General features: G+C 39.4%; 1 protein-coding gene across 7 annotated transcripts in view; it reads right to left on the bottom strand.

Annotated features, from left to right (window-relative positions):
• Positions 1–22565, bottom strand: part of LOC127523935 (protein shisa-6) — a 45252-nt gene extending 22687 nt beyond the window's left edge. For 6 of the 7 annotated variants that reach the window (XM_051915142.1, XM_051915144.1, XM_051915147.1 and 3 more), the window contains exons 1-4: positions 22417–22564; positions 21018–21788; positions 19721–19881; positions 14308–14406 (exon numbers count right to left, since the gene is read on the bottom strand). In XM_051915142.1, the coding sequence (XP_051771102.1) occupies positions 14308–14406; positions 19721–19881; positions 21018–21547 (790 nt within the window). In that variant the 5' untranslated portion in view covers positions 21548–21788; positions 22417–22564. Of the gene's footprint in view, positions 1–14307; positions 14407–19720; positions 19882–21017; positions 21789–22416 lie in introns of all 7 variants that reach the window. The other variant, XM_051915149.1, reaches the window with a different exon arrangement.
• Between the last annotated feature and the right edge of the window lie 2877 nt (positions 22566–25442).

The following is a 25442-nucleotide window of genomic DNA, read 5'->3' as shown; positions in this document are numbered from 1 at the left end:
ACATCACAATAATCACACATTCATACAGAGAGAAAGCACTTCAGCACTCACATCAGTTTAGAAAGAGGATTAAATCATTTATTTCATTCCTAAAAATGATTAAAGTCGTCCAACCGGACATGTTGGCTAAATAGGCATGATATTATTGCCAGCATTTAATACAAACATTCAGCTGTAGATGGTGTGATTTCCATTAAAATTGTTATTATTTTTACATTAGTAGTTACATAACTCATGACTGGTGTAGTCGGTCGAGACACTTTTGCACACTATCAGACGAGAACTGAACTGAGCTGATGAACACATCACTGAACTCATTCTATAATGAATCGAGTTATTGAACAGATCTGAATCAACTCTGAACTGACTTCAGCTGAACACTGACACTTAGAGCTGCTTTACAGCAGGACTGAAGTCTCATTATTTTCCTGTTTTTCACTGTGAAGCTGCTTTGAAACAATCTCTATTGTATAAAGCGCTACAGAAATAAAGCAGACTTGACTTGACATTTAGGAAGGTAGAGTAAAAGATCCCAATTAAAAATCATCCTTTAAAAATCAATTGTGATAGCTTCATACAAACTTCATGGTGAAACTTCATTAGAATAAATTAGACCACATTAATATGCACATTAAAATGAACAAAAGTCTTGCTATGTGAGGATTCTTCATGCTAAACTGATCGTTGAAACCACAGATGTATGTATTATTCACCTTAAACGGTCCAGAGTTCTTGTAAGCAACTTCTCTCAGAAGTTTCTGGATCCGCAGCATCATCCAGCGCTCACCTCTCCCTCGGGCTCCTGATAACCCATGCGTGACTGACTTCACTGGCTTTAATTAAACGTTTTCATGCTTGCCTCCACTGCTGTATCTCTAACAGAAATCTGGCTTGGTGAAACTCGAGGGCTGCAGATAGGATTCTGACAAAGCCATCGCGCCGCGCCGTGAGACAGCAGGATCTCGCGCTTTGAGCCGTTCATCAGAAGGTTAATGTAATTATATTAAATGATAATTACACTTGTACCGTTCCGTCTCCAGGAGATGAGTTCCAGATACGTGTTTGGCATTCACACTTACTTAGTTAGCGCAAGCTGTTCGAACCTGAAACCAGATCATGCATTACGCTTAATGTGCGGGTGATCAAATTTACATTGCATGGGTTAATATTCTTGGAAATTAATCTTGTATTCCTTAATTGTGCTTTACTGATTTCTCTCATTATTAGTTCTTGTTTTGTCATTATTCACAATAACTCTGGCCCAGAGCTTCAAAGCAGTGTGAAAAACAGAAAAAAAAAAAAAAAAGGTTTCACAACATTTTGATGTCTGTACCTGTGATTACACACATTCGGTGTGCTGTTGTCGCTCTCAGAGGGAGGCAGGATCCGTTCCAGAGGATTTTAAAGGAGCCAGACACAATATTAATAGCGCAGCGGCACGGCACTCACAGGAAGCTCATCAGTTCAGCGTCGAATGAGACGTGAAGCATCAAACACGTGTTCGAGTGCACCGGTATGAGAGAGAGAAAAGTACCGCCAACTCTATTCAACTCTCTGAGAATGCAAAATTGCTGTGGATGTGTCAATCTCTGAAAGCCACCATGAAATCAAAATTTTTTTATGGAATATTGCAGTTTATTATAAATAATTTATCGGTGCACATCATTATTGTTTTAAATTCATGTTCCTGGTAATCTTGAATCAGAATATCTTCTCTTCCCTCTTGCAGCATCTCTTCTCTGATGACAAGGGCGGGGCAACCTGTCACTCACATGAGATCCACCAATAGCAAACCACAACCATCCAATCAATTCCCCACAGACAAAATCAAGCCCCGCCCCACATTTGTTCTTGTTTGAGAAGCGTTTCACTCGGATATACGGCACAATAGAGGAGAAAAGACCAGCACTTCCAAAGCGATAATTTACAAATGACATTCTATAATGCAAATAATGTTAAAGTGCTAATAAATTGCATTGTGCCATCTCAAGTTATATAAATGAAAATTAACAAAATGCTAGTTTTCATTACCGTACATATTGCTTTCATCAAAATGTGCTTATCTGCTAATACAAGGACAATTTGGAAACACAGGCCTAAAAAAAAAAAAAACATCTTCATGATGAAAGAAAAAAACAAACAAACATAGAATGCTATAGACACAAATGGCACTTGTTTTGTATAAATTAGCCATTCATATACAATCCACATTACATGCTCATACTCGACATGAACATTCATGTTTTTCTCTTTGTAGGTATTACTCTCTCTCTCTCTCTCGGTCACGGTGTTTGGGAGGCGAGGAAAGCACTCGAGGGATGCGGTCTGACATCTACACATCCACCCACAGACGCTCTCAGATGTCTGCATTCTTCTCCATTTTGTTCAGAAGATTATTGCACAAGTTTAGCTTTAAAATGTGTGCTGGAATAATGCCTCCGGATCAAGGTGATATTTAAGCTTGTAAAAGTGATCCATCAAGGATCAGGAAGCATCAATGTGCTTAAAAGATTAGGATCATAAAACTGGATCATTCCGATTTCCATTCTGTCATCGTTCACTCGCCGTCATGACTTTCTTTCTTCCGTCTAACACACACAACCAAATTAATGGTCACCAAAACCCAACATTCTTCAGAACATCTTCTTTTGTGTCACGGAGAAGAAAGAAAGAAAGTCATACAGGTTTGGAAGAGTAAATGATGTCAGAATTTTAGGAACCGCACAGTTCTCAGTCCAATAATTCAGATTAAAATCCTAATAAAACTACGATTCGATTCTGCATTCAACATCATAGAGTTAAACTGAACGCAGCATCATTCCCAGTGGACGAGACGCAGAGATCCTGACATACATATCCGGTGAGCTCCGTCAGGGTTTACGACATCACCTCAGATCCGCTCTCTAAGTCTTTTTATCCTGTGCCATCACCTCAGCGTTAATTTTGCAAATCTCCATTTTTTCCTATGAATATTGCACGGCTGAGCCAAGAGAATTCAGATTAGACTGGGAGCTTCATGGTTCACTCTTGTCTTGTACAACAATTAGTTCTGCGGCTCAAATCAGTTTGGTTGAGCTGCTAATATTCACATTCAAACTTCACTCTTTATATCGCTTTGCTTATCTGTGTAATATGTGAGAATGAAAACCCGGATCTGGAGCGGACTCGTGTTCCACTCATATATACGATGCACAACACCAACTTACTAAGTTACTCAAATAAACCTTTGTAATAAAGCATATAAAATCACAGTCATTCTTACAATCATCCCACATGCTTATAATTGTTTGCTTGTAAAAGATTATCAAAATTGAAAACCATTAAAACGGATTTTTCTGATGCTTTCCCTCAGGAGTGATTGTGCTGATCCGTCTAATTGCACTCCAGATCTGGGCTATTGTAAGTGTCCCATCTGAAGCATTCATTCTGCTGGAGAATGACATAAAGGACCCTCCATCCATTAGCCCTCAGTGGGAGTCTGAACTCAAGTTACGCAACGAGCACTTCAGAACCGGCCCATTTCCATTCACATTACCAAGAGAAACACCTGAACCAGGACAACCTGAAACAGTACATCTGAACACTCACTGCCATATTTAGGTAAGAGATGACGTAGAAGTGGGTTTTCAGAGGGAGCACAGTGTCCTTCCCAGGTCTTTCACACATTTTGTGCAATTTCAAAATGGGCACCGATGAAAACCGTAATGAGGCAATTATCCGCACACAACAGCCACGGAAAAGCCTCACGGACACACATTGTACGTACGCACACAAACACAGATATAAACTCAGCAAAAAAAAGAAACAACCTCCCACTTTCAACTGCTTTTTTCTCCAGCAAATTTCTTATTATGTGTAAATATTTGTATGAACATAAAAGGAATCAACAACTGAGACACAAACGGAAGAAATCTCACAGACATTTGAACAGAAATGGAATAATGAGTGAACAGAGCGGGGTCAGTGTCTGTCAGTATCTGGTGTTTCCAGCAGATGTTTAAGGCCTCAGTTCATCTCATCTTCATAGACTGAGCAGAATTAGTTGCAAAAATTGTTTATGGTTCATTGAATGAGGATGAAAAATATTGTTTAAACACTTTCTAATAACGCTCTGTAAAGCTTATTTTGATTTTATAATATTATCTTTAAAATACAGTATCCTGAAGAAGGGATGTTTCTGTTTATAGTTTATATCTGTCCAGTACTGCATATTTTAGTTAACTTTACTTGTTAGGATTGCATATATGAATTCATGTTGGTTTCATGTGGTTTTCAAGTAAAAAGAAACAACATATTTTCCTTACCCATTGAATACATACTCAAAAAATAAATAAATAAATAAATGTAGCCTTTTCTTTCACAAAAAAACCCTGTTATTTTATGAGACGGACTGAACTGACGTTGACACACAGTCACGAGGGTCTGCAGGGCTCCTGACTATGATGTCATTTCCTGTTTTATGTTGTTTTTCTGCATGTTGTTCACACCATATGACAGACAAATGTGTTTCAAATGTTAAAGGGTTAGTTCACCCAAAAATGAAATTTCTGTCATTAATTCCTCACCCTCATGTCGTTCCACACCCGTAAGACCTTCGTTCATCTTCAGAACACAAATTAAGATATTTTTGATGAAATCTGAGCACTTTCTGTCCCTCCATAGAGATCTAACGCAACTACCACTGCAAGCATTAAAAAAAAAAAACAATTTACCACTTTACTTACAAAAATATTGATCTATTGATCTGCAATGTGTGTTGAGTTCACGTGAGAGCTGATGTTGTTGTGTGAACACACTTTAGATAATATTATTTTGTAAATGAAGTGGTAAATTTTTGCACAAAGCACTGGAGTCACATGGAGTACTTTAATGATGTCATTCCTACCTTTCTGGACCTTGGAGTGGTAGTTGCGTTAGATCTCTATGGAGGGACAGAAAGCTCTCAGATTTCATCAAAAATATCTTAATTTGTGTTCTGAAGATGAACGAATGTCTGACGGGTGTGGAACGACATGAGGGTGAGGAATTAATGACAGAACTTTCATTTTTGAAAAACATGAAAATGTAAAAAGGGTTATAGAAGTTTAATTTGCTGTACAGCAAATGTACTGAACTATATATTTTTTTTCTTTTATAAAAAAATATATGTTTTACTAAATAATTTGGCCTCTAAAATTGCTATAAAATCAAAGCCGTGTGTCTGACAGGCAGGTTCATGGTTTTGTTTAGTGTGATTTGGTTCAGTTCTGTTCTCTTTCCCTGTCATTATTTGATCTGATTTGATCCTAGTTCGTCACCTAAGTTACCCATTAATTAATCATTGTGTTCAGCTGGTCTTGATTAGTTCTGTTTGTTTGCTTCTTGTACTTAAACCCTGTTTCATTGTGCTCCTTGTCTGGTGTCATTCATGTTAAAGTGTAGTTGCACTGTTTATTTTCTCTCCTGGATTATTAAAAAATACCTTCTGCATTCGTTTGAGTCATGCGTGTTATTCTACACGTGACACCCAAAACATACAGAACTAAAGCCATGTTCTGGACGTGAGCTGTAAATCTAGTTCTGATCCAGACCGAACTGCACTTTTCATTTCAATCCTGAGAGAGAAACGCATCAGCTCTGCCTTCCACTGTCTTCAGCTTCATATGAATAATAGATTACAAACCCGAAGCAGCGTTTTTCTCGCAGGTGTCGAGCTCTGCGCACGTGAGGTCAAGATTTAGATTATTATCTACATTTTTCTTCCTGAAAAATGATGTACTCACTTCATGGATCCATTAGGCATGAAGAGGTGAACGTCTCCAGCAATAAAGAGGTCACCTTGTGTGGCTGCGACTTATTCAATCTGGAATGAGCTCATTAAATCTTGATGGTGTGTAATCCACATAAATCCATCTGTAGGAGCTCGTTTGTGCCAGCGTTTCATATAAAAGTCATCCGTTCAGAAACAGGACCGAGTTGATGAGCGGTTCAAACGAGAACACAAACACATACGTTCACACACTCAAAACACGGCCTTTGCAAACAGTGTTGTAATTCACGTCTCCTTCTGCGCTTTGCCTTTCATCTCCTAATGTATTCATGAAAGCATTGTTGGCGGGGGGTTTGTAAATGATTTTTCCTGCTCAGACGTGCCGCTAATCTCAGATGTTTCGTGCTGCGATTAATGCTCTGAGAAGTAGTCCATATACAGATCCTACAGCAGATTACTGTCCATTCAGTGTCCGTCCGACAGAGAGAGAGAGAAAGTCATCTTTCAATATGAACTGACACAATTTATAATCCAATTTATAGCATCGGGAAGTGAGGGCAGTGTTACCGCATTACCATAATAAAATAAAAGAGACGAATGATAAAGCCATAATTTATTGTCTGTCGTATTGAATACACTGCTTTTTCAAGTACTGTATGTCGCTTTATAGCCTGCCAGCGACAGCCCTACAGATACAGTACATTTATCATCTATGAATATCATATGTAAGCAGAAAGGCTCTCAGGGCTGTGTGATATTGTGAATACAGTCACGGATAAAGAGCGTTGATAGGCTCGACACGCAGCGCAGCCCTGCAACCCCTCGACTGCAGTCTCAGTACAGCGCTAACTGCAGGATTTTGGCTCAGATTCACCTGGTCTTTTGTATCACAGCTAATACTAACACAGTCTTTACCCACTCAACGTCCCATGACGGTTTTAGGCTGATAATGGTTTGTGTACAAAATGTATTTTTAAGGACAATTTTGCTACTGTATGAGGTCGCCACTTGATGTACAATTTAAGAGAAGAAGAAACACCAGTTGATAAATGGCTTATGTGTCCTGCTATGAATAAACCATATGTCACCGATTTAGATACATAATCAAGCCGCATCATTATGTGCCATTTACTGAGTACAAGGAAGCATCTTATCAAATGGAGAAATTAATCAGTATGGCACAGTGTGACATATTCATTTCCATTATGTGTGAATAATCTGCTGGTATGAAGCATCTGGCTGGAGTTCAATGACATGCCGAGTGGATTCGTCTCAACACCAACACCAGCTCCTCGAAATCCGTCTCTTTCCCCCACATGACGTACGGATTCCTCAAACATCATTTACATCATTTACATCCAAGCAATGCATAAAATATCAGCGCTTACTGTAACGAGCTCTCTTAAAAAGCCGACAGTGTCCTGACTGATACTGTATTCGTCCAGCCAAACCAACATGAACATCTCAGTCCATTTCTCTTCCTCTTTCAGCTCATCGGCGAGAACAAAACCCATTTGTTTCTCCTGAAGAACACAGTGCTGAAAAAACAGCATGAGGCTTAAATTATTTCAAAAGGCAAGAATTTTTGTTCTTTTTCGCAGTTGAAACTTGCATGAAATTTCATGTGGTTCTAGTAGGATTTTTTTCTCTTACATATCTGGGTTTGAGTATTTCACATCAGAACGAAATAAAGGATTCGTGTCACAAGAGAAGATGAAAAAGATCAAAACTATAACCACACAGAAATATTTAAAGAAACATCTTCATCGCTTGGGCAGCTCAACCTCAGATAGTGTTTCTATGTCTGACTACATGTAAAGTATATGATCAAATGTTGTGTTGCATAAAAAATGAGCCGCTCAAGACATTTCACCTCCCTCCAAAGACCTGTCAATTAGCATAAAAGTCCTTTAGCACATAAAAGAAAAAGGATTTGCATGAATGTCCCCATTCTCCTACTACTGTTTTTTTTTTTTTCTTTTCTCAAATAAAGTCTAGCAATATTAGCTCTCCTCGCATCGTCTCATGACACTTCATGAAGAAAACTTGATTTTTAATGGGGACTTTTATCTTTTTCCTCCTGTGAGACGCGCTAGCTCGGATTTCAGCACATCAGAACAATACAAAATCAGGATAAAAGCTCTATAAACATAAAAAATCTAAATATAAAGGATAAACGTTTCAAATATGGGATAATAAAGGATAAAAAAGGCTAATTATCTTTGCCGTCAGGTACAATATTTTGCCCCTCAGTTTCAGTTTCTAGAAAATGAAGCACAATCTCTTACTTGTGTGCTTCATTAACACTAGCCATGATTTTATTACATCTTTTCTCTGTGAATGGACACAAAACAGAGCTGGAAGGCTATCAGAAATGACTTCCTCTTCCTGTTGTGTTCCTGGAGCTCAGGGAATATGGAGTGAGACCGGAGGAGCAGGAGGACGACTGCGCTGACATTTACAGACTTTGCTGTTTATGGACACAGTGGGAGGCTTTTCCTGTTTGTTGTCACACTAATGAATTTGCCGGTAAGGATTCTGACAGTTCAGACGGGTCACCTGCCACTGACTTTAGTAACTGCTTGCAGACTCACCTCTATCTAGCAAATACTAGAGCAGAAGTCTTCCGCCCTGCTCCTGAGACTCTCTGTCCTGCAGAGTTTATTTCCAACCTGTTCCAGTGTTTTCAAGCGATCCTGCTTCAGGCGTGTTTGATTAGGGCTGGAGATGAACTCTGCAGGATCAGGGTTGAAGAGGCTGACGACGTGACAAATCATTTATCTGTCCACACTGAAGGCGAAGATGCCGTGACTCAATCACAGCCAATCAGAAGACCATGTGGAGCGGGCCAATCAGATTTCTCGTGGGCGGGGCTATCCAGCATGAAGCTGCAGAAATAGAAGCCAAGCAGGATCGATAGGATCTTGTTTCCCTTATTTTTATTTTCCCCAGTTAATGTGTTTACTTCTGTTTGCATAATTGCACATTCCTCAACGCTGTTAAAAAGCCATTGGTGTTCAGTTTCCAAACACCGGCCGATTGTGCATAACAAATCTACTCCGTTTGAGGACAAACATTTACGTCCAGAGGCTGTGAAACCCTCCAGGGGCTCTGAGTCACACAAGCTCTGGTCTTGAATGGCACCGTATTTCCATAACATAATAAATGCAATCAGACATCAGCCAGGCTGATTTAATGTTGCTTATAGTGAAAGAGGTGTGTGTTAATAACTTTTCAGCCACAGATAAATCGCTTAAAATCCAATCCTTCCACCCACCAGTTGTTATGCCGTCATGTCAATCAAAGCAAAGCATGTATTCTGATATAATCATTCCCTGCATCAGAATAATCAGGGATCGCAGGAACTGATCAATCCTGGTGGAGTCAGACGAGACCAAACCAGTCATTGTCAGTTTAAATTTTGTCCTGAACTCAAACCATGATAATGTTAAAATGGCCTGTTTAAAATTCCATCTGATTTGGATGCCGTCAATCAAAGCGAGCAGTCCGAAAGATATTTCAGAACTGATATGCAAATCGACAATATTTAACATGTCATGGGAGAAATGCCAATGAGTTCTCAGCTCAAGAATAATAAGAGAATTTCTGAGCAATTTAATATCAGTCAGACTGACTTTCATTATTGGAATGGATATTTCAAGAGATTGTTTTTCAAAAGAGAGGGAAAAAGGACTGAGATTGAAGATTACTTAAACATTTATGGATGGCCAAAACGTGATGCTCCACATTACTCTCAGAAATAAACGTTCAATGGGCTTCTGTGAAGAACTCTAGGGTTAAAAAAAATGACAAAAAATGTTCTATATAAGGAGAAATGTCTTAAAAGATTGCATAACACTTTCATGTTTAATTAGTTATTTCATTTTTTTCCAGTGTGAAGTATGTTAACAAACTGTCTAATTCATATAACTGAATTACAATAAAAAATGAACTAAAATGAAATTTATTAATTAAAAACTAAGTGCACTTCGGGGATTTTTATTTATTTTATCATTATTTGCATTACCAGACTATGGAGCATATGTCCACCACAGAGTAAAAAATGAAAAAGGTTATTGTGAGTGAAAGTTGAAAATAAGAAATAAGTTATAGTATATATAGTATATATCACACTGTGAGATATTTACAGTAAAGTCGCAATTGCAGAACATAAAGACGCATCGCATGATCTGAAGTCATATTGCAAGATTGAAATTATAAGAAACAAATTCTCAATTACTCTACATGAAATAAATTTGCAGTTGTGAGAAATAAATGTTTTACTCTGAGGTGGAAACAGGCTTTCAGGCCTATAATGTGCTGCAAACAGAACACAACGGGACGAGATCCAGTGCTGCTGGGTCAGAATGCAACTACTTCTTTTCCAGACTCACGGAGGCTCTATTGAAAGATGACACGAGGACTCGCATATTAACAAGTTTATGTGAAAGGACTGTCTCGATCTCTTCGGGGATCTGCTCTATATTCAAGCCGAGCAGAAGCAAAGGTCAGAGCCTTGAAAACCAATCATATCCGTCCCTCTCCAGGAACGAGCCGTGTGAATGAACAGTGACTCCGGGTCACTCCGAGTACGAGTCCTTTACATACGGACATGAATAATTATTAGTACTGCATTGATTGTGTAGCATTGCAAAAAGAAGGTTTTTTACTATTTTATATATTTGTTCTATTTTTTACTCACTGAAGGACAGGTTCTGTGGAACAAAAAAGAATCATTACACAGGAACACACAGTTTATAGTGACCACGTCTGTTAAAAACAACCAAAAAAGAAACATGTGGTCCATATAAATGTTATAGTTCACAGGAAATCCCAACTCCAGAAACATTGGGAATGAATCTTTGAGTCACTGAGGCACTGATTTGTGAACAAATCATTCAATCCCATTTGAATTAACTGATTCATTGAAAGAATGATTCAATCACTGATTCGATTCCCTAGTTCAACTCACTGACTCACTGATCTGGTTACAGTCATCAGCGGCTCAATGAATAATGACTGTTTCCAAAACAAAGCCATTATATGGCTCCAGAAGACTATACTGGTGATACTTTTCTGGTGTTTTTGGTGATTCATAACAGATGTTAAAAAGGAAGTTTCTCATTTTGTGATCCACAGAAGAAGAAAAAATGCATACGTGTTTGGAAAATGAATGTGTGCAAATAATGATTATGGTAAACTATTCCTTTAATGCAAAATAATAATAAAAAAATCATATTCTGATTGGGAACTCAAGTTCACACAGAACAAACTTCAGAAACTCAGTTTCAACTCTTCCTCGACTGACTCAGATTCAGAACTAAAGGCATTAAGAGCTTTTAATAAGGTTCACGTATGACGACGCAAACACGCATGACTGAACTTTTGACCGAGGAGGTTGTTTTCTCGATCAGCCGCATGTGAAGCATGTTCACCACGACCTACAGAGAACAACAACCCCTTCAAAGAGCCTCTTTGTGATTATGATTACTCAACCGTCTGTTTTAGCACAGCTAGAGAGTTTGCCTCAGCGACCTTTTAATCACCATGGTGAATCTTAAAACCTGGACTATTCTGGAGCACAAGGCAAAAGAGGTGAGGAGGATGAGAACTGGTAGCATGGCAACAATCAGAAGAAAAGACTGAGAGAGAAAGAGCCAAAATAGAGCAATTTATCAAGCAGGATAACATTCCTCCACATGTCTGCTATTGTTATCGAGAGGACCGCCGGCCCATCCGATCCACACCGCCGATCCTGACAGAGAGAGAATCAAAGAAACGCCATTGATCTCAGTGCATCATTATCAAGAGGAGAGACGTGTTCGCCGCTCTCGCACTCGCTCTGATGAGACAATGGGTTAGCTGGAATGAGTCAAACGTGATCACTGTCGTCAGTGGACTTCAGGCGATATGGCATGTTGAATTTAACACGGATAAAACGAGGTTGTGAGATGAACAGTCTGCTGTGTACAACACACAGTGATTGTTAAACTGATGAACACTGAAAATATGCCTTTCCAGAAGTACAGTACAGCCTCGTCTTCATCTGTGTCAAGATTGTCTTGGTCCGTACATGTCGAATACTGCAGAAACTAGACATTTCAAAACAGTTTCTCTCACATGTTTACCTTTATAGTTTGAACATAGGTTATGTTACCTTTAAAACCATCTATATGCAATTTACTTTTAGAAGATATATGTATTAAACATTTGTCAGAAAAATCCCCAAGAATAGGAAATAAGGTCCCTGTAAATGAGACAAAGCAAGACAAACTTGTCCGGAGTAAAAACAAAATGTCAATAAGAAAACATTGCAATCAGGGCTGTACATATTGCAGCAGCCGTCTAAGAAATGAAAGGTGTTTTTGTCATGTTCAAACGCAGCAGTCTGGAAAGCATTCGCCCTGCAGCGGCGTCCATATCCTTTCTGCTCATATTTCATGACTAACAAAAATAGCCGGCCCTTCCACCACGACGAGATGGCTGAATAGGGCATTGTGAAAAGGGCACTAAAGACACATAACCCAAAAAAACAAACGTCTCGAGCAGGTTGGAGGCAGACAGACAGGGAAAAATAAATGGATTTCAGGTCAATGCATTGTACTGGAGGAAATGAAATTGCAGTCCTAATGGAGATTGTCTTGTCCTCTCATAGTTATTTTGGTCTGTTCCGCGGATCACTGCGAGTTAACCCGGAATACGCTGTTTAAGACCTGTTCTGTGCTCGACTCAGACGCTAACTGAAGACACGCTTATCATGCAACATTTTGATGGCCAAAAAAAGATGCCAACACATGTTACATCTCACCTCTTCTCCTTGTCCGTTAAAGGACTTACAGAAATGCCATTAATACTGGCAGGTTTTCATGAGCGATTCTTTTGCACAGAGAGTAGATTCATTGTTCCAGTCTGAGTCAGCAGAGAGCGCATGAATATTAATTGCTGCATCACAAGTGAGAACTGACACATGTGGAAGGTTTGAGCGACCCTGCGTGTGGGATGAAGAAAGGCTGCCACGTCAGTCAACTCACCGCCGGCTATTAGATGAAGCTTAATGTTTTATGTACGTGTTAAAAATCACGCAGCTGGTGCAAACGTTCTGCTTATAGAAGATTCAGATTACTCATGTCGGACTGCAGATGCTGAGATGATGATACACACACCCTTCAAAACACACACACAAAATCTGGTTTCTGGTTTTAGTAGAAATCTTTAAAATTAGATACATGTGCGTAAGTTAAAAAGTCTTTTAAGAGCATAGGTCTTATTTCATTTTCAGTAAAGTTTATTTTTTTAATAGAATCCTAGCAAATCCCATGAGCGAGCCGACTCTGACCACTCCGACTTTTACTGTTTACTGTATCAAATCCACATGATACAGTGTGTGTTTAGAATTTAGAATTTCTATTGAATTGATAATCAAATACAATTGAATTTTCATGTTTATTTAAAGTTTATTGATGTGAGAAGATTAAATGTGCATTTAATCATCTCCCAAATTTTGATAACAGGGTTGCAAAACTTGCACAGAAAATAAAACAGCTTCATTGTGAACTCTGGAAGGTGTCGTGTGAGCCGCGTCTGCAGCCGTGAGGAGCTGGAGCGGGTTTCTCTCACCAGTGTCCGTAGAGAGAGGAGCGGAAAACACGGAACAGCGGAGCGGACTTACTACTGAAAGCTTTGAGCAGTGAGTGGAGATCTCTGTAGCTCCGCCCACATACTCTGTTCCAGTCAGCTTGTTTCTTGGCAACATGTAAAGCTCACAGCTTTGGCTTCTTTTGGAAATACCTTCAGTGACACAAACTAACAAACTACTCAACGTTGAAGGGGTCATGATCTGAGGAATTAAATTTTCCCTAATCTTTTGACATGTAAGAGGTCATTGTAAGATAAAACATACTGCAAGTATCAGAACTTGAAACAGCTTTGTTAGTCCAAAAACAGCTTTTTTTTTTAACCATGCTGCCAAAGCGACTCTCGGGTATTTTTCTTCTGGGTTTTTATTATGTAATAGAGATGCATATATCAGCATAAGACTGGACAGACAGAAGAACTACAACAACAACAGGATCACAGGACTAAAAAACAACCTTCTAAAGGATCCTAATGATAGGAAAGTGGCTGTTTATTTTCAACTTCGTCTCAGTAGAGCATTATTTGTTTCTTCGGCTCATTTCTCTGTGGATTCTTTGGTAAACCAGTCACAGTTTCACAGAAAGATATTGCCTGAGAGTAATGCCACGACATTTTCATTCTAATGCCTGATCTGTGATCAGTGATTGTTTTGAAAAGCGAGGACTGAACATTGTTCCTCTAAAAATAGTTCATGACCCTTTTTAAATTCTTGTCTATTGAATCCGCCAATTAGTACAGCAGCTCTCTTCAAAGAGTTTAAAGCAAGTAAAAACAAGAGTTTCAGATCAAGCCAGATTCAGTGCACTGTGAGTTTCTAGCCAGCACAGCAAAAATAAAATGTTAGATCTTTGCTTGCTTGTCACACCTCGTTTGTTATGAACAAATGTTTTCAGTCATTAAGCAGCGATATAGAATCATGTTACCTTTGACGTGACTTCGGCCCAGCGTCACAAAGCCAGAAGAGATGAAGTTGTGAAGGTCATGGCCGCCTCCTCGAGTGCTCTCCTTCGAGTAATGTGCTCCTGTGAACGACAGCAGAGCATCACATGTAGAAGATCGCTGCTGCACTTCCTTCCAAGGTAAACAGCCGTCAGCAGCACAACAAGCCAAATTCCCAGTGCATTTCAAGACTTATGACTTTCCATAATTCATAGGTAAAGTCACCTTGTCCACACAACACACGCTGCTCTCTGTCATGAGAATATTAGACGCCGGCCCTGTCTGAGGTCTTATATTTATTCCTGACGTTCTAATTATCAGTGAAATAGCAGCATAACGCTAACCTTGAGCACCATCTGGGAGTTCACTGCAGTAGTGTTCACTCAGAAGTAGGCATCAGATTTACGTGTTTCTGGCCTTTTAGTGCCAACGGATCACAGCAGAATTCAAATGTTTCCTTCCCAGAACTGTTCACACTGTCCAGCCAAACATGACAATCCTGACATGAGGTATTCTCCATCATCTCGTTTCAAACCTGTATGCACTTTTCCTTGAAAATGGACATTACAATAATATTGAACACTGTTGCAAATGCAAGTTTAATCCTGTAAAGCCTGTAATATGCAATCATAGTCCAGAAAAAATCAAGTTTCATTAACCCTTTAGACAAAATATTTTTTAAAAATCTAAAAAAAAAAATTGCATATGTATTTTATGTTTTATCATATTCAATACATCAGGCTTTTATAATCTGATATAGTGAGAAAATGGAGGATAAAACAGCTCAGTTTCATTCAGAAACTGAGCAAAAATATGCAAAATGCTGCAGATGCTGATATTAATATGCATGTAAATCAATGAGATCTTTATAAGAGTACAGCAGATACTGACAGCAGATAAATGCATATAAATATCAATATCTGCCAATAATATGTCTTAGTAAAATTATATTTATGATTAAATCTCTGTAGTTTCAAACATATATCAATGATGATTGAGAGATGAACAAAAAAAAAAAAGATGATGATCATATTTGATGCTCATGATTTTCTATAAAATGATGTATTGATAATCAAGTAACTAAAGCTGCTTCAGTCCAGTTGAAATATTACTAACAATATCAAAGTTATTCTTACGTTTACTTGATAAAAATCAGTGCAGATTTCACAGCAGAAAGACACGTGAAGCACGAGATGAAGGACGTTTGTACAATTATACTAAAAGACTTTTACTTGCTGTGCTAAACCAGTCTAAACTATCAATCAGAGACAGAAGGACTGTAGGAGATTGTGTGATACAGGTTTATCAGATCATGTTGATCATTTAGAGACTATCAAACATGATACACCAGCTTTATAGGGTTAATAGTTAAAGGGGCCATGACATGGGGTTTTTATTTGAATTTGAATTTTCATTGAGGTTCACTTATAATGTTAATAAATATATATTTTTTTTGCATGCACACACAAAAAAATATACATATACTAAAAAACAATTATTTTCATCCCTCATTTTGACCCTCGGTTTTTAAGGCGCTGCTCCTTTAAGGCGTGTCAGTAAACGCCCACTGTTATGTTTGGCTAACGTCACCGCAGAGGAAACAGTATCAACTCCCACTCGCTATTGCACGTGAGAATGTCTTTTGAAAACATTATCCATATAAAACTGTCATTCGACAAAGCAGTATGAAATCATTTACAGACGGTTTGTGATGCAGCTGCTGTCAGATCCAGTACAGTCGCTGCTTCATCTGTCAACTAAAGGTTCTTTGTGAACTCTCCGTTACACTGTGCCTCGCTGGTGGAGTCGGGAACTGAGCACACATCTGTAAACTGTATCAGTGTAGACAGCATCACGCATTATAATGGCTTCTATTTGCTCCTGACGCGACACACATCCAGTGTAGGCAAATGACAGCCGTTAAGAGACTGAACACCAGTGGGCGGGGCCTATGGTGCTAGTGGGCGTGGTTTATGCATAACTATTGGTCGATGTCTTGCTCTGGAGGCAGTCATATGCAAATGTATTTGCCCATGTGACGTCAAAAATCCCACAGTATCAAAACGAGCTGTTTTTGGAGCTTGATTAAATAAATGCTTTGATTATAATGAGGAGGATGTTTTAAGCTATGAAACTTGCAGGTTGTTTTAATGGTACAAAGAGCTCTTATATGTCAAAAGATCAAGGCAAAATTTGATTTCTCATGTCATGTTCCTTTTAATTAATCTATTCATCCAATAAATCCACCACTATTTGAAATCAATAATGTGTGCTTTTCCTAGCTAAATGAGAAGCACAACAGGAAGTACAAGGCTGAAGAATCAAAAGGTTGAGCTGTTGGAAGCGCCGAGTTAAAATGTTGTTTACAGAGACTGTCAGATTCTCATACTGAGAGCCTGCTTGTTCCAGCCTCAAAGACGCTTTTGCTTCGGATCACTAGGAACAGTTGGACAAACAGAAAACAACAGCAACACAGCACTGAGGTAAGAGTAAGATCTGACACAGTCCTCTGAATCAAATAAATGAACATGAGGCAGGGGGTACAGAACGCAATAAAGCCACAATAAACTTCTTTCACTCTAAACCCCAAGAAGCCCAAAGCATCTCGCGCACAGGTGAGCCGTCTTGCCGAGAATTCATTATGCTGTGCCTTTACTGACTATGTAGCAGAATTTAACAGGCTGTTATATTGCCCCCCTAAGGAAATCCCAAAAAGTGCTCAACCTTGGCATAAGGGCGAGAATCTGAGATGCAGTTTAAATGAAAACGGCTTCAGAGCCGGAAACCATTAGCGAGAGTCCTTGATGCTGTGCTCTGACGCACGTGTGCTAGAGAGAAACACGCCGTCTGCATGTGAGGACGCAGGTGAGGCTCCGCAAACCGCAGGGAGAAATCGCAGCCGTTGCTCCACCGAGAGTTTACAGCCCGTCCAACTTTGATAGTAATTGCTAAGTGTAGCGATGAGGACGCTATAAGTTCAGAAATGTGTAGAGCTGTATCATTATGAAATTGCCCATTGGCGCTCCACATCTTAATTAAACTAATTACATCATAGTTTAATAAGCCAGACAAATTTTATGCATGCAATGCTGATCTCTTAAAGCAATATTTGAGCAAATACACACAAACGCCTACAGAAACACATTCACTGCGCTTTTCTTTCTTTCTTTCTTTCTTTCTTTCCTTATTTTGGAAGAAAGGCTCTGTTATTATTTGTTCAGGGATATTTCTAATCAAATATTTTATGCATGCATGTTTCTCAATGTCAAATCATTCTTTAGTCACTTGAGATGGTGTTCATCCCTCTATAAGCGAAGCATTTTTTACACTTCGTCACGGCTGCCATTTTATAACAACATTCTGTATGATTGGATAAAGAGAGTCCAGTTGTTATTCACAGTATAAAAACTCTAATTATTCACAGACAGTGAAAACCGAGATCATGTCATAAACATCATTTTGGACCAAAGTCTTTCCCTGCAGTAAACGCTCTTGTTCATCCGGGCGTGTGGACGTGCATTTTCTCTTTGAGTTGATTCAGTAGATGCTATCAGTACACAGCACTCCAATTACACACGCTTCTGTAGAGGCTGTCACTGGCCCTTAACGTCGGCCCGGGACAGGACCGGGGGTCTCTGGTGAAAATATTGGCCTCGCTGCCTGGGAATGAGATGTTGTTCGACTCAGTCATGGCTGACAACACAAAGTCACCCAGAACACAGCGGCTCACATGAATACAACACAACACAGCTGCACACACTGAAGGGTTTCAGACAAGTTCAGCTCAACCATCAGCACTTCTCCAATAATGTTGATTACCACAAAAAGCAAAAATCTTTCTCACACTGAGCCACTTACGATAGAAGTGCATGGGTCAATTTGTAAACTTAAAAAATGTTTCAATAGTTTTACACTTAACAATACATTTGGGTGAAAAAAAGCGTACTAACCTTCTTTGTGTAACAGATAATTCACAGAAAAATCCAATTATAACTTCGCTGCCATGACAACATAACGACTAAAACCCCAAAACGACCGTAAAAATGATGAGAACAGCTTTACAGCTCAAATGAAACACACTCTTTAACAGAAGAATGATGTAAGTGCTGTTTTATAATGAAAAGCACCACATTTTTGTGTTGAAATCCTCCAAAATTGGCCTCACTGTAACCTAAACTTTTGCAACAAAATTCATTTTTTGTTTTGTGGTAATCATCATCATGCCACAAATGCTGTCAAACTTGTACTGAACCTGCAACAGCTAATGAAAGAGCCAGAAGATCTCAGCTGATTCGTGACCTCCGCTGCCATATCAACCCTGATCCCAGGTCAGGGGTCAAGTGCTCTCATTTACGTCATCCTGCACTACAAGGTCACTGTAATGAGGATGAGGAAAATAGGCAGTATAAATCTCCCTTAAAGTGCATTATAAGGGGTTCAAGAGCTATAGATCTTCTAGAGGGATTGGTGTTCAACATAAATCTCCTTCAGTTTGGTGTTGTTGCCATATGAGTGACATTTATCTCCCTTAAGTCAAAACTGCCGTTTGTGTGATCATAACTCATGAGAACATCCAACAAAGTCTCTCCTGACCTTGAACATAATGAAATTCAGCGCAGCCTTCAATCCCGACGCAACAGAGTGGGTGCGGATCTGTACGGCTCATCTATAATTGACTCTCATGTAAATATGGCATGCGGAAGTCAGACCGAGAGTTAACCTGGCGGATCACACGGCCAGAACACATGCTGCAATGAGATCAGCATGAAATATCAACCATCTGACTGACAGGCGTCTGGCACACGGTCTGCAGAACAACATACACAATTCAACACGAGCCCCTGATATATCTGCTCATATTAGCCAATATCATAACTGCGACTGAAGCTTGTCCAGCGCTCGTTCCAAAGCCAAGCCAGCTGCCTACAGAGACAGCATTTTAAGGCATCATAGGAGGGCTGCAGACGCAAACGCTGTTCCAAAAGGTAGCTTGTTTAGTTAAGCTGCCAACTCTGATGTCTCGCTTTGGCAAAATGTTAAGGCCGCAATCCCAGAGTGCATGCATTCAAGAAAAAAAATAGATGGCAGATGAGACAAGAGAAATGCTTTATAAATAATAATAAAAAACAGGATGAAAACAGTTTAGTGTAATTAAAAATTGATTGTTTTTTTCTTCCAATATTTGTTCACACTATGCGTTTTTATGATTATTATAGTTGCTGTCTATGTAGATCGTTCCAAATTGGCCACTTACGAGGTTGTGTGATGGTTGGGATCACTAGCTTTTGGAACAGAGCTCAAGTGTTTCATAACAGTGACCCCTTTCATCAAGATCCAAACACTATAAATCTGGGAAGAAACTGGCAAGAGGTGTTTGAATAGCATCAGGCCGCTTACCGTGATTGGTTTTGGAGCTGTGAACGGGGGTGTAGTGGTTTTTGGAGCCCGTGCGCTGTGGCGTGTCGTCTTTGGATGAGCTGTTCATCGCCGCAAAGTTCTCACAGTCGTATTGAGATATAGGAATTGGTCCTTGTTGTCTAAGTATATCTGCAAGGGCTCTGTGGAGAAGATTGGAGAAATATGAAGAAAACAACAACAGCTTACGACGTTCAGGCGGAAGATTACCTCCAGCTACTCTCTACTCTAATTCGACTGGATTTGTACGGAAATAAAGGAAGAACATCTATAAATAAGTGTTTAATCATCACGATTCACCTGGTAAATGCAGGAAGCCCAGAGGATCTGAACTCACAGCTGCATTATGAAAGTCACTGTTTGCTCATGTTTACCGTTACCTGAGAAATTGAATTATTTTCGCATTGTTTAGCCTGCAGTACTGACAGAAGAGTCAACAGCACACTTTCATATTCCATACATTTTCTGTTTGTTTGCTTGTTCCAGTGTTGACTCTATGATACAGTCCACAGGCCAGTTTTTATCATTTCCACCACAAGAACAAGACGTCCGACTAAATGAGGTTTTATACGTTTACCTGTTTGTGTAATGTGAATCGAAAGCTCTGTGTTCAACCCAGCCGTTCATATGGGATGAAGGAAGAAGCGTTGCAATGTATGTATTATATTATCACATTATTCTACACTCTTAAAGGTTTTTGCAGCAATGCAGCAGAAGCATCAACACAACTGTGAGATAACAGATATTATAAAAACCACAGGTTAGGGAAAGTGATTTTATATTCACATCTAATATATCCAAATCCCAAACTGGAGACTGAGGGAACAGTTTTCTCACAGCACAATTAAAATGTTCTGAAGGCCTCGCATCACAGCTGCCAATCCAGCGTAACAAACCCACTGGCCAATGAACACAGAGCGTCTTGATGCTGTCATGAATCTGTGCTTCCATCAAATGAAGGAGAAAACTGAAACGTCTGTAATGAACCCTAAACCTTCTCACCCAAACGTCAAAATGAAAGGTGTTAGCTTGGCACCAGTGCTACAGACGCATATTAAAACTCTGCTTGCAATTGTGATCACATGCAGCCCTGTTAGAACATGAGATCTTCCATATGGAGAAACAAAGGAGCAGCCGATCCTGCAGATGGCCAGAGCACTTCTATCCAGTTCACTTGCAATGTGATCAATCAGTCCAGAGCTCGATTATGCAAATGACCATCTTGCTATGATGTCAGAAAACTACAGATTTTAAAGGAGAATGAAGGTGTGCTGCTCACCTGTGAATGTTCATTTCCTGAGGTGGTTGGGTTGCTTTGTCATACGCGACTTTAGTCGAAACCCCAAGGACTATAATAAAAGCAATGACACCACAGGTGATGTAGACCGCGGTGTTCGTTTGGTCCATGCTCGGGTCATAAGTATCACCTGTCGGGACAGGTGATGGGGGCACAGTTTTCACCCAGTCAGGCTTGTGGTAATTCTTGCATGTTCTCTGGTCTAACCGGTTGCCTTTAAACTGGCAACAGAAGCGCAAGTAGCACGAGCCGCAGCAGTAGCGGTGGTCGGTGTTATTGCACTCGAACTCCTTGTCGAACTGGCCGCTCACGTCGTAGTAGCCCAGGCAGATCTCGTGCGTGAGAACCGGACGGACCTCCGTGATGCGCTGCGTGGACGCGGACGGTGCGACGGTGGTGCCGTTCAGTTCCTTCATCTTCTGAGTCTTTTTGGGTCGTTTGGCAGTCTGTGTGCAAAACACGTTAAGAGGGTCCAGATAAATGAGCAGCAGCAGAAAGTGTCGTATCCCCATGGCGCGGCGCGTCTTCAGGACCCTGGACAGCTCGCGTTGGTGTGGGCTTCAGGCGCACTGATCCTCTGCGGTTCTCACGGCGTCTCTGCCCTGCATCTCTGATGATGTGGAGGTTCTGATGAAAGGCGCCATTCATTTAACTGAAATATTCTGTCCTCATCGTGGGGTTGTGTTCGGCTCAGCTGGGCGATTCCCGATGAACTCCTGTCGAACGAGCCTTTACATGTCGCTTCTCATCTTGCTGAGGGAAGAAGTAGAGACGAACTTAATTGTTAGCTAATTAAATGATTAGACACTAACTCTGACACATGCATCAGACTAAAGCGATCACCGGTGCCAGATTTCTTTCTATTAGCCATGCTTTTTTTTTTTTTTTTTTTTTTTTTACTCATTTTTGTTTAATCTATAAACGCATTTTTTGTGGTTCATTCTGATTTCTCATGTTTAATCGCTGCATATATGGCAATATATCGGTCTCATATGGCAAATGTGTTGCAGTTGCATTCGATGCTTTAATGGACAAACTAGGGACAATAAACACCACTTTACATGTAAAACAATTAAATGAATCAAAAGATATTTTATGTTGACTTCGATTGTGGATTTTCTTTGATTTTCTATGATTTCCTTCTATATAAATATATATATATATATATATATATATATATATATATATATATATATATATATATATATATATAATTCCCTTACATAAGCTAAAAATCTTGATAACAATAATAATAATTAAAAAAAAAAAAAAAAAAATTCGCGCATACCGATGTTCCAAATTGATCAACACGTACATTACTCATTTTCATCGCTTTCATGTAGTTACATGAACAGTGCAGTCAGTCTTGATCAGCTCTTACCTTGACTTTAATGCTCCGGTCGGTGTGTTGCTTGAAGTGAAGTGTTAGTCGGTCTCCTATCCCGAACACACTCCTCTGACGGTCCGCCTACAGTCTCTCGCTCCCGCATCAAACACTGGCGTCACTGTGTGTGTGTCTCTCTCTCTCTCTCTCTCTCTCTCTCTCTCTCTCTCTCTCTCTTCCTACACACATTACCACACCTATTCATCAGCTTTTATATTTACGTGCCTTTTGACATAGTTGCATACCGTTTTTATATGAATATAACATTGCATGGATTTATTTGGTCTGTGTGCGGAAAGTGCTGAACAAAATCTGCAAACAGCACTGAATAGATTTCCTTTAGCAGTCTGAACCCGATCTCTCACTCCTGCATGCTTTCATTGATTTCAGTTCCTGCAGACTTTTTGCAAGTACTGTAAAACAGCTGTCATAAGGAAGTCACTTAAAGCTTTAAAGGTTGTTATGTGACAGATTGTCTGCTTCTTCTCCAGCAAGTGTCGAAGGAATACATGCGCCTTGCTCTGGATTATACTGTCTTCTCGAAGCTGCTTCAAACTGCAGTGTGTTCAGGACACCCTGTGCATGTTCTTGTACCATGAATCGCTCCTTAATGACTTTTAATCTCACGGAAGCAGCTGGATTAGACTGGAGAGAGATGAAGAAATGAATGATTCAGAAAGGTACTTGACTGACACCATCTCTCCCTTAAAGGTTACACACCGTTTTTCTATGAATTACTGTACATATGTTGTACTTAAGCACTATGATGTCTTACAGTGTGGTAATTATAGTTCAGTAAACCAACATGATGCTATTGTAGGCATCAGAATAAATCACGTGGTTCAGCAGCTTTCGTGAAGTGCCTGTGTTGGGTTTTAAGAGATGTTCAAATCTATTATGTAACTCTATTTTGAAGAGAGCTCTTACAAATTTGCTCAAAGTGTTCTTTAAATTTTGCAGCAGATTTATTCTGATGTGTGGTTATGGACTGAGCAAATGATAAAAAGATCAAACAAAATCAGCATATTGTTATTCAGTTGTCATACATTAATTAGCAGGGATAACATTAGGAATATTTTTACTATTTAGAATATTTTTAAGTTCATCCTACACAATCCTCTCATTATGGAGGCTGAAAGCAGTTGCTAAGTTACAGCTTCTTAGTTGTTCTATTTTTTTCTTTTCTTTTCCTTTTTTTTATGATGCCATCCATAGTTTCTCTAATGAAATATTCAAGCACTTCTTGTGAAATTCTCCCTTGGACTTTAAAAGACATATTGTGCTTTAGGAATGCATACTTGACTTAAGATTGCATTCACATTACATACACTGCACGCTCTGGGACGTAAACTATATAAAAAAGGAAGTGAACATATTAATGGAAAAATGAAACGCAAGAGTAGAAAATGCTATTGCATCATAACTGGAAAATATCCACAGGGAAATATTCAAATCAGGAATTAAAGTATAGCACTGGAATGTCGTTCATATCAAATCAACTGTGAACATAAATCTTGGCCAGAAAAATAGTTTTGATTACAGTCAGTGTAGACTGTGTGAAATATGTATTTTTAGACTCTAAGTTATATTGGATTGAGAAAACATTTCAGTTGAGCAGCATGGGAATCTTGTAGAACAGTGTAGAAATCAGCCAAAAAACTTCATGCTTGAAGGATCGTATATTATACTCGAGCTGCATGTGAACAACTAATGGCCATTCATAGCAAATTAGGCTTAGTATATACACTATATTGCCAAAAGTATTGGGACACCCCTCCAAATCACTGAATTCAGGTGTTCCAATCACTTCCATGGCCACAGGTGTATAAAATCAAGCACCTAGGCATGCAGACTGTTCTACAAACATTTGTGAAAGAATGGGTCGCTCTCAGGAGCTCAGTGAATTCAAGCGTGGTACCGTGATAGGTGCCTGTACAATAAGTCCATTCGTGAAATTTCCTCACTACTAAATATTCCACGGTCAGCTGTTAGTGGTATCAGAACAAAGTGGAAGCATTTGGGAACAACAGCAACTCAGCCACGAAGTGATAGGCCACGTAAAATCACAGAGCGGGGTCAGTGTAAAGTTTGGTGGAGGGAGGATTATGGTGTGGGGTTGTTTTTCAGGGGTTGGGCTTGGACCATTAGTTCCAGTGAAAGGAAATCTTAATGCTTCAGCATACCAAGACATTTTGGACAATTTCATGCCCCCAACTTTGTGGGAACAGTTTGGGGATGTTCCTGTTCCAACATGACTGCGCACCAGTGCACAAAGCAAGGTCCATAAAGCCATGGATGAGCGAGTTTGGTGTGGAGGAACTTGACTGGCCTGCACAGAGTCCTGACCTCAACCCGACAGAACACCTTTGGGATGAATTAGAGTCTCGCCAACATCACTGCCTGACCTCACAAATGCGCTTCTAGAAGAATGGTCAAAAATTCCCATAAACACACTCCTAAACCTTGTGGAAAGCCTTCCCAGAAGAGTTGAGTCTGTTATAGCTGCATAGGGTGGGCCAACTCCATATTAAACCCTACGGATTAAGAATGGGATGTCATTAAAGGTCATGTGCACGTAAAGGCAGGCGTCCCAAAACTTTTAGAAATATAGTGAATATTGATATATATGGGTCAAAGATATTTAGATGTCTGCATCAATAGAAATGTACAAAAGTGATTTTATATACATAGAAAGCACATTAAATGCAAGTAAAACGTCTACTTTTAAGGTTTCAAATAAGTTTTGGGAGAATAAAATGTCAAAATGTGGGAAATAATGTTCCATTGTCATTCAGTGTAACACTTATATTTATGTAAAAATTGAAACAACATACTTATTCTGACCTGTACGTATTAAAATATATAAAAGAATAAGTCAGCCTACTAAATTTTATTGCATTTTAAATGAGTAAAAAATTTAAAGTTTAAAAATGTAATTAGCATTTGGGGTAAAAGAAATTAGTCTTTAATATGGCATAAATAGATTTTTTGTTGTAAATATCCCTGACAAGATTGTTACACTG

This window comes from Ctenopharyngodon idella, chromosome 12 (assembly GCF_019924925.1).
Source record: "Ctenopharyngodon idella isolate HZGC_01 chromosome 12, HZGC01, whole genome shotgun sequence".
In the NCBI taxonomy this organism is placed as follows: Eukaryota; Metazoa; Chordata; class Actinopteri; order Cypriniformes; family Xenocyprididae; genus Ctenopharyngodon; species Ctenopharyngodon idella.
This window is presented reverse-complemented; position numbering and strand designations above follow the sequence as displayed.